The sequence below is a fragment of the Alexandromys fortis genome, unplaced genomic scaffold (assembly GCF_014885135.2).
Source record: "Alexandromys fortis isolate MF-2015 unplaced genomic scaffold, M_Fortis_MF-2015_v1.1 scaffold_58, whole genome shotgun sequence".
Classification (NCBI taxonomy): Eukaryota; Metazoa; Chordata; class Mammalia; order Rodentia; family Cricetidae; genus Alexandromys; species Alexandromys fortis.
In genome coordinates, this window is record NW_026067940.1 from 3,677,920 (window position 1) to 3,687,946 (window position 10,027).

Here is a 10,027-nt window from a genome sequence, read left to right on the forward strand (position 1 = left end):
GTGGGTGGGTGGGTGGGTGCATGTGTGCACGTGTAGAGCAGGTTCCCAATAAAGCTCTGGAAAATTCCAGATAGCCCAGGACCAAGTTCTATGATCCCTAGGTACAGGGATTGCATGTGTGAACCTCCCTATTCAATGATCAGAAGCATAAAGAATATCCCTTCACTATTAATAGGAAGACAAAATAAGTTTTCCGCCAAGTAATTTTTAAAGTAGGACTTTTAAAGCCCCTCACAATCAAAGCTTAGTATATTTGTTTAAATATATTGAAATGAAGGTTTCCTGAAGGAAATGATGTTACCTGAACAATTTTAGTTCCTAGCCCTTTACTATAAATAGGCAAAATTATCTCTTAGGTTGCATTGTCTCTAGAATGTATGGTTTGTCTTGTTGGGTTGGGTTTGCGTGATTGTGTGTGTATGTGCATTCCTTCTGCTTTCCTTGGAGCCATATGAATCTTTGGAGCAAACATACCTTTATTTACTTAGTTGAGAATAGTGAGATGTATTTGTAAAGTTTCTAGTAATCTCCTTATATGTTATTTTGCCGACCTCTCTATATGGAAGTAGTCTATTTTGACTAGGAGGGGAATATGATTTGTTGAGTTTTGAAATCTCAGACTGGCCATTATTCTTAATATTATGAGAATACTCATATTTTGCCCAAGATATTTTTCTATACATTAACTATCTAAGTAGGTTAGAATCTTCTAGATCTGTCTTGGCCAGTTTATGAGTTCCTGGTCATATATGTTGGCTAAGCACCAAAAAAGTGGCTAGTCTAATTGATACATAAAACACAGAATTTTAGACTTCATATTAGAAAGTATTTGAGAGAGCACAGGCAAGTTATATATTGTATATACTTTGAATGGGCATTGTGGATATTAGATAATATCATAAACATTATTAAAAATCTATTTCACCTATTTCCTTTTGCTTTGTAGAGGCCCAAAAATGTGAACCTATTTCCACCTTGTCCGAATGTCAGAGAGTTTGGAGGTGGCTCAATATTTAACAACAGCCAGGACTATACAGCCTGACTCAGGATGTGGTTACTTGGTTCTCTTGACATTAAGACGGCACATACAGGTAGATCCACTTCATCCTGACTGATGGTCAGGATATGCAAGAATACTTCTGCTTCTGCTCCTTCTTTTGTAATTGGAAGTCTAACCTGGGGAATGGCAGCTTTCAGGATACTTGGTCTAGGGTGACTTTACTGCCTAAAAAACAGAATGCTAATGACTTGATGTCTCAAAGTATTAAGACAATTAACCTGTCCAGTTGTCTGTTGTATCATGTTAAACAAGTCTTTTGCTGCCTTCTTCCTCCTTTTGTATTGGGGTATAAAAGCACATGGAAAATGAACTGCAGCTGATTTTAGTATTCACTGGAATTCCCTCTCTATACTATCTTATGTTTTCTGTTTTATTATTTTATTTGCGTCTTCATCTTCTTTATTATTTTTCTGATCTACACATCCCTACCCTGGCAAGTGATATTTTTGTCCAGGCTGCCACAACATTGCTTGTTATTTTATTTTTGCTTTAATTCATTAATTATTTGAGTCAGGATCTCCCTATGCACATGAATCTGAGAGTTTGGGGCTAGTCTGGTCTACCTGGCAAGTTTCAGGCCAACCAGGACTACATAATTACACTGTCTGAAATAATGAAAAATTTTTAAAAAATTACTTTCTTCCTACTTTGCCTTCACAAAATCTTCTAGTAGCATTCTCAAAGAGTTAATAAAAAATATTACATTAAGAACAAAACAAAGGCGGGTGGTGGTGGCACACACCTTTAATCCCAGTATTTGGGAGAGAGAGGTAGGTGGATCTCTGTGAGTTTGAGGTCTGCCTGGTCTACAGAGCAAGTTCCAAGACAGCCAGAGGTATATAGTGAACCCTGTCTTGAAAAATCAAAAACCAAAAGCAAAAATAAACAAACAAAAACCCCAGAAATGTAACAAAACACAAAACCCACCAAACTTCCTAATGGCATCTACTTCTCACAGAGCGAACAGCAAAGCCCTTCTAATGACCCAGTCCTCTGCGTGGTCCCGCCATTCTGGGCTGGTTCCTTCCATTCTCCTGTCTTCTGCTGCAGCTAGCTGTCACTCCCACACTGTGTCCTCCCCACCTGCGTGCCTGCTGGTTTTCCCAAGAGGAATGTCCTTATTTTAGCCTGCTCTTTTTTTTTTTTTTTTTTTTTTTTTTTTTTTTGTGAGAGGGAGGCACCCAGGCTCAAGTCTATTTGCCTATCTGCCTCTATCACACAACTATGGGTAAGTGTGTTTCTGGTAAGTGGGCACAGTGATATCTTTTTGATTTGCTTCCCAGGATGCTTGGGAAACAATGAACTGATACAAAAATAATTTGAAAGTGTAAGAATGTGTACAGCATTCAGAAAGCCCTCCCTCCCTCCCTCCCTTAACTCTAGTGGGAGCCTTGCTGTATTGTTCCATTCAGATTTCTCCTTCCACCCTGTGGGTTCCAGGGATCGAACCCAGGTCATCAGGCTTGGCGGCAGAGCCCTTACCCACTGAACAATCTTTCTGGCCCCTAGAAAGCATTTTTAGCACATCCATGTGCGTTAGCCCATCCCTTTTGATCTCTCCTCACTCTGCCAGCATTCTCCTGAGTCTCTCCTCTCTCTTGGATCCTAGATATGTAGCCTGGGGAGGGGGTGCTTTCTGGTGGTTCCAATTTTGTTGTTGGTCTTTTTTTTGTGTGTACATCCCTATTAAATTAGAGGTGCCCCTGAGGGGTGCCTATTACTTTTTTCTTTTTATAACACCTCTTTTTAAATGTGGGGTCAAGGCTTAAATTAGTAAGCTTGGTCCCTAGTGAAGGTGGAACCTGAATTCCAGAGATGCTGGAGCAGCCCAGACCTCCCATTGGTCTGCTTCAGGGGGCGGTACCTGGATGGTAAACTGCCTCACACCTCCCATTGGTCTGTTTCAGGGGACGGTACCTGGATGGTAAGCTGCCTCACAGTATATTCCGGGTGTTCTTTAGTGTCCTGGATGCGGACCCGGAAGGGCCCATAGGTCTCCTCTTCTGTGGGCCAGTAATGTACACATTTCTAGAAGGGAGAAATCTGGGAGTCAGAATGGGAAAGTTCATAGGCGAAGCAAGGCTGGGGCAGCAGAGAGAGGCCTGGTGTTCCCTCCTCGTATCTCACCCCATGACTCAGGTCAGTGCCTGGAGTCCGACTCGCCCAAGTTTAAACTCTATAGTGTCACCCACCCACATTTTGGATGTGCACAACTTCCCCGGGGTGTCTGTATATCAGGAATCTTCCCCAGAGATGTGATCTGGGACCTGTCAGCGTTCTCAGCTCCCATCGACGCTTCTGGTCTGCTCTGCATGGGTGTTGTGGGAAGGTGGGAAGGTGACCCTGCCTCCTACCTCCTTGCCCTCTCGAAGCTGGGTGAGCATGACAATGAGGCACGCTTCTTCTTGCCACACCATCTCCCAGAAGTCCGCCACAGTGTTTGGCATGGGGCCCTGGGTAGCAATGTAGACCTTCTCCTGGCCATCATAGCCCTACGGGGACAAAGCATGAAGGACAGAGATTGGGATTAGGCAAAAGCTTGTCAACGTGAGCACTTAGATGTGCTCACACACAGACACGCACCCCGGAAGCCACATGCTGGAGGAGGGCATGGGATACACAATGAGAAACACCTGAGTTCAAATTCCTGGCCTGCTGTTCCTACTGTGGGGCCAGAAGCACATTCCCAGCCTCTGTGAGACTCAGTTTCCTGACCTGTAGACTGGGTCTACTGGTTATCTCATAACACAGTGTGAATTAAACTCAATAAAGAAGTTTATTGGCAGTCTCTCACGGCAGGTGCCATATACATGTTTATTCCTGTCTTCTGCTGTTTTCTTCTTGTGTAAGATTTAGTAGTCTTCAATGTTTGTAAATGAACGCTTCCCAGTGCATGGATCCCGTTTATATATTTGGCACCAAAATCCAGCATACTCTTCCTAATCTGCTCTCCTCCCTTCCGTCATTCTTGGCTTCCATCATCATCCATGCATCCTGTTGCTTACCTAGTTCCTGCTGCCAAGCATCTTGTTTGCTTTTGGGCCAACAGCTTTGCCCCTCAGCACCCCAGACTACTGTCCTACCGCATTTGGACACAAGGGGGCACTGTCTTTACATCCACCTACCACACCAGGTGACAAGTTGGGCCAACTTGCTTTGAGGGTGCTATGATTTAGCTGGTACAGGGTGGTGGGTCGAGGGAGAGAATGATTGTGGGAGAGGAGATATAGGGAGAGACAAACACGGCTCTGGGGATCTAGGAAGGTCAATGAAGGTGAAAGGTCAGACGGTCCCCCTTTCTTCTGCTGGCATCGTGCGATTCTTAAGGAGCCAACTAGCCTCTAAGAAACTAGTGACTAGGCTCAGCCACGTCAACTTATCACCACATCTGGAGGGTGGTCGTGGTAGGGTAACGGCGTAGGTTAAGGTGTCTGGGAAATGTGAACATCTTTTCTAGGTTGACTGGGGGTTGTTCAGCGTGTCGTTCCCCACCCCCTCAGTCTGGCAGAGAGAGCTGTGACAAGAAGGAGCAAGGAGGGAAAACACAGACCCCCGAGGCCTGGTCACAGCTGGATGGTATCATGTGGCATTTTCATTTTTAAAACCAGCAGCCAGGCAGGCACTCACTCGGATGTAGTTGGCATTGATGTAGTCACCATCCTCCTGGCTCTGTGCCCGGCTGAGACATACGCGGCTCTGGGGATCTAGGAAGGTCAATGAAGGTGAAAGGTCAGAAGGTGACCAACAAATGCAGATTCTAGTAGAGTCAGAGGAAAGAATGCCCTCACCTTGTTCACAGTACTGTGTGGACGGCAGGCATTCAGATGAATTATTTTATAGACAGATAACATAATACCTATGTGTTATAAAATATAATATTTCGTGACAGTAGGGATACACAATGTTTTTGAGCAGGAAAGTGATATGATCAAAGCGGGAATATTAACTGAATGTTGCTATGTAGGACAGACCACAGAACTGCAGAGACCAATTGGGATATTGTCATATTTTAGCCTTGAGATGAGCGAGGGTATAAAATGGGAGGGAGCTGATAGGCATAGGAAGAGATTCTGCAGAGGGAAAACTTTTGTTCTGATTATGAATACAAGCTTCAGATGAATACATTGTCTAAGCTATCACTCAACCGTGAGGGATATTGGCCTCTTTCTCCAAAGGTGTGGGTCTTTTCCCACTCACACCGGATGAGGGATAAAGGAGCTGGCTTCCCCTCTTTGGGGGGTTGTATCGCTTGCTAGAATTAGGCCAAGGCCAAGGGCTAACAAACTCACTTTGCCCAGTGTTCAAAGAGCCTTGGTGTATTCATGCACGCAGTGGGCCTGGAGGCTCAGCCTGGGGCAGGACCTGTGTGCTGGCCTGATTCCAGACCACAGTTCTGGAAGTCACTGTAGTAGGGTCCAGGACTCAAGTGCACCTCTGAAAAGCAGGAGGTGTGAGACCTGAGTCTGCCTGTGTGAGTTTACCCCTACCACACAGGCCACAGTAAACCTCTGTGAGTGCTATCTTGTAACCGCTGTCTATCTCTGAGCTGCCAGGGCGCTGCTAGTATTCCTCTGTTGAAAGACGATGTCTCAAGCATTGCTGTTCCTCCTTGACTGAGGTGAGTGGTTTTTATTTTTATTCTTTTTTTTTTATTTTATTCATTTTTGTCAGTGTCTCACATAAACCAAGCTAGTCTAGAACTTGCTATATATTGGAGACTGGCCTTGAATTTCTGGTCCTCTGCTTGCACCACCAAGTGCTAGGATTATTGCAGGTGTGCACTACCATGCCTGGCTTCTTGCCTTCCCAAGTTCTCCACCCCCGGGAACGCTGCCCCCTTCACCTCCACTGTGGTCCTTACTTGGCAAGATGGTCTTGTATCGGTCCTTGGAGGCATGCCCAGGGATATCCAGTTCTTCAGGGTTGACAAAGTTTGAGGGGATCTTCTGGCAGGGGGAGTAAATGAGTTAGCATCTGGTACCCCTTCCCAGCCTCTTTTTCTCCCCTTCCATCCTCTGAGCAAGGATGGGGACGGCAAGGAGAAGAGAGGCCCAAGAAATCCATGATGGTTCGATATAGAAGGGTGAAGTGATGTGGAGGGGACCCCAGCTTCTTACCAGGAACTCCTCCTCTAGCTGCTTGGGGCTGGGTGGCTGGTGCTGTAGACCCCAACGTGTAAGGGGGTGTCCGGCTGTGCGCAGAAAGTGTATTGTGACCTCCCGGGGTGTGTTCACTGAGCAGATGGGTTCCACGGCGCCCAAGGACCTCACATCCAGCATCAGAGCCACACTGGAGCCCCTTCTGCAAGCACAGCCATCCGGCGCAGTGAGCATCCCAGAGTGCCTGCTCTTCTCTCAAGGACTTGTTGCAGAGCCCATCTGAGGAGGCCACAGTGAGTCTTTCTCTTGACCTAGAGGCTCGGGGCACTCAAGGGTCAGGCCCTTTACAACGTTCCCCTTTTCTTTTATCAGATAGAGCAGAGTAGGCTGCAACTCTTCAGCTCCTTCCTGTTGCTTACCTCTTCTACCCCCAAGCTGGCACAGAGGCTCCACTGTACACCCAATACCGTGAAGGCCCCTGGACGTGTCCCAGAGACTTTGGGAGCAGGCCCACGGATGACATGAAACTTGGTGCCTCAGACACAAAGGATGGGCAAGCAACATGCAAAAGAGCCCGATTAGTTTTCTTTCTAGGCCTTGAGGACTCTTAGGTTGTTAGAACTGGAAGGCTGGGTGTGAGGGAGGGAATGAAAGCAGCCCAGGGCAAGGAAGACCCTCTCTGCGAAAGATCTCACCTCTCCTGCAGGCGCACATGCTTCTTGGCTGGAGCTTTGGTGGGTGGAGGCTGGGTCATGGCTGCCCCCAAAAACAAGGTCGGTGGCTGTGCTCTGGAGCGCCCCTCACAGGCCTGGACCATGCTGGGGTAGATTGCTGGGCCAAGGAAAGCTCACTCAGCCATGAGGACTGCCTGAAAGATAACGTCCTGTATTTGCTGACCTCTGACCTGCCTCACTGTCTAGAAGGAGGCTCCTAAACCCAGGCCAGCCCATCCTCTTGGTTTTTACTGGAGGCGGCTTCCCTTCCCAAGGAAGTGGCCTAGCTTTTTTATCCTGTAAGTCCAGGAACTCTTTGTTGGGCCATAGGACAGGGGACAGTCTGGGGTTAGAGGAGGAGGGAGATATTAGAGTGTAGGTATGGGTGAAGACAGGAAGTAATCCGGAAGGAGGAAGAGAGGGGGTACCCAACTCCACAGGGCTCTAAGCTGGGGTCCAAATGAGAATGACAGACTGCTGTCCTCACAGAAGGAAGGGAGAAAGTTCACAGCTTTCTAAGTCTGCCAGCAGGCTTCTCCAGCGTGAGAAACTGAGGCCTCTAGTAGCGTTGGAACCAGTTGGGGACCCAGGTAGGCCACACTTCTGGTGTGGTCATCTCCTCATTGCTGGCAGCTCTACCCCAAGATCACTTGTGGCTTCTGGGGTCTCTAGCCAGCGCGGGAGGCTAGGGGTGTTTCCTTCCTCCTCCTTCCCATCCCCCAGTCTCCCGCCTCTGTAACCGTCACAGGAAATGGCCTCGCCAAGCCTTAGAGCTCCAGCGCATGGTGAGGCTACAGCTGGCGGTATGAGAGAGATGGGGCACAGAGGTGATGAGGGCATCTCCTTTGCGGACAGGCCCTGTCTCCCAGAGCTAAGCCACAGGTGCCATGGTGGTGGGATTAGAGTTGCTAACCTGCGGGGACAGAGGCTTGGAACCCTGTGGGCCCATGCAGGTGTGGCTGAAACAGCACCCTCCCACGACAGGAACAAGCCTTTTGCCTCTCTCCTCCCAGCATTCCGTGTGGCTCCTCTGCCCTCCAGTTACAGGGACACCAAATATGCCACTACTCATGCCTGGCCAGACATGGTAGCCCCAAACTCATGCTCTTTCACCCCATCCTCAGAGACGCCCTCCTGTTCCCAGGGCTTCCCCACCCCAGGGCCGTAGTATGCCTGTGCCCACTTCAAGTACTTACTGAAGCAGCTGTGTCCCCCAGGCTGCCTCTTGCCAGCTGTCTGTCAGTCCGTCTATCTTTGAGGACTGAGAGGCTTCAGGAAGCTAGCTTCCTCCCTCCGCCCCTCCTGGCTTCCACCCACGCACACCCAGCTGCGGGCTGCCCTCCTGCGCCTGTTGCAGCTGCCACCAGGGGTCGGGTGCCTCCTCCCTGTGCCCTCCGAGAGCAAGCTGGTAGTGTTGGGCCATCCTCGCTGGGTGCAAAGGCTCTGGGAGTGAGCAAGGAGGAGGCCTTTCCTGATCACTCCAGGTCTACACCTCCGGGTTCTTTATCATGGGCTCCTCTACCTCCTTGTGGAGAAGATGGCCATAGGAAACCCTCAGTCATTCCTCTAGCTGAGCCCTTGGTGAGAGACTTGTTTCTAGGTCTCAGCTTCTGCCCCTGTAAGCCCTTGCTGCTTCCAAGCCTGGCAATTCACAGCCAAGTCCAGGCCATATCTGCCTGGAGCAGAGTAGATGTGCCACAGAGAAGCAGCGGGGGAAAGAGGAGAGAGGAGGAGGGAGGATTAGTCCTTTCTGTACAGGAAGGAGGGGACCAGGGCTAAGCAGGGCCTTCTAGGCTCCTGTCTCTCAGCCTGCAAGCACAGGCTAGTCACTGGAGAACAAATAACAGAGCTAAACAGGAGAAGAATCTGGGGTTGGTTTCTAGGAGCCCCTCAGACTGTTCTTCGGGGAGTGTCTCAGAGCCCTGCATCTCCTCAGAAGACTTACAGAGAGTCAAAGGCTGTGGCCCTCACATCAAGGACTTCCCATGTCCTCTTCACCGCTTTCAGCACTGAGCTGCTTGGATGCTTGGGGCATGGGGAAGGAGCAGACGCCAAGTCCAAGACTCCACAGCCCCCCACCCCTGCCTGGCTTTGGCAGGTCCTTTGCTGGCTCAACTGGTTCTAGGTTCATGCTTGCTTGCAAGACTTTTTTTTTTCTCTGTAATGTTCCCGACACCCTTCCCGGCCCCCAGCACTGGCATTCCACATCCTCTCTCTTCCTCCTACTTCTCTGATTCAACTGTCAAGTGGTGACACCAAAAAAGAAATACCATGCACTAGGCACAGGGGTGGCACCTGAGAGGAGGTGGGAGGAGGGGCTGGTCTTCTTCTGGCCCGTGGGGGAGGCGGTGAGGGCCAGGGATGGCCCTTTGAGGTCAGGAGGCTTGGGACACCTGTGTTGGTCCTTGGCAGTTAGTCAGGTGACTCTTGGAGCCTCTCCGGGGCTGGCTGATTCTGGCTCCCTCTTCTTTGTAGCCCGTTCTTCTAGGAGGCATAGGTGGGCTTTCCTGAGGAGGAAGCTCAGGAGAGCCTGGAGGTGGCTGGCTCTGGTGCCAAGATGAGGTAATAGAAGCAGGAGGCTGGGAATTCCTGTACACTTGTATACAGTGACTGGAGCCTGGGCTCTGCCTTGACTTCCCCACAGGGGTGTTTGCACTCGCAGATAGTGGAGGGGGTGGGAGTGGAGTGGAAAGAAGGCCACCCGCCCTGGGCCAGCTGGTGATTGCAGTCAAGAAAAGGAAGTGAGGATACCACAGGGCTGAGGAGAAGGAAGTAGGAGAAGCCCTCCCCCACAGGTCTGCCCAGTGTCCCCAGTTCACAGTTTTAGCCTACTGGCTGTGAGCACACCTCTTGACCCTCATAGATGAGGGCCCAGTGGGGTTCAGAAAGTCAGAGACTGAGCTTCTGGGTAGAGAGCAAAGATGCTGGGAGAAGGGAAGGGAGTTGGTGGGGTGAGGGTCAGTCTAGGATTGAAGCAAGACTCCGAGTCTCTCTCTCCCAGGGTGTCTGCTCACCTTCCTGCCCCTCCTTTCCCTGTTCTGCTCACAATGCCGGAGCATCCGTGAAAGCCTGTGGCCAGAGTCTCCACCGTAAGTCTCGGGTGGTACAAGACACGTGTCCTTGTCCTTTATCTGCCCTTTCCTGCTTTCTCTGGA

General features: G+C 49.6%; 1 protein-coding gene across 1 annotated transcript in view; it reads right to left on the reverse strand.

The window, feature by feature from the left end:
• Nucleotides 1-8,190, reverse strand: part of Ptpn7 (protein tyrosine phosphatase non-receptor type 7) — a 14,628-nt gene extending 6,438 nt beyond the window's left edge. The window contains exons 1-7 of the mRNA XM_050147724.1: nucleotides 8,069-8,190; nucleotides 6,855-7,027; nucleotides 6,178-6,361; nucleotides 5,922-6,006; nucleotides 4,688-4,764; nucleotides 3,415-3,552; nucleotides 2,978-3,088 (exon numbers count right to left, since the gene is read on the reverse strand). Of these exons, the coding sequence (XP_050003681.1) occupies nucleotides 2,978-3,088; nucleotides 3,415-3,552; nucleotides 4,688-4,764; nucleotides 5,922-6,006; nucleotides 6,178-6,361; nucleotides 6,855-6,976 (717 nt within the window). The 5' untranslated portion in view covers nucleotides 6,977-7,027; nucleotides 8,069-8,190. The remainder of the gene's footprint in view (nucleotides 1-2,977; nucleotides 3,089-3,414; nucleotides 3,553-4,687; nucleotides 4,765-5,921; nucleotides 6,007-6,177; nucleotides 6,362-6,854; nucleotides 7,028-8,068) is intronic.
• Nucleotides 8,191-10,027: the final 1,837 nt, after the last annotated feature.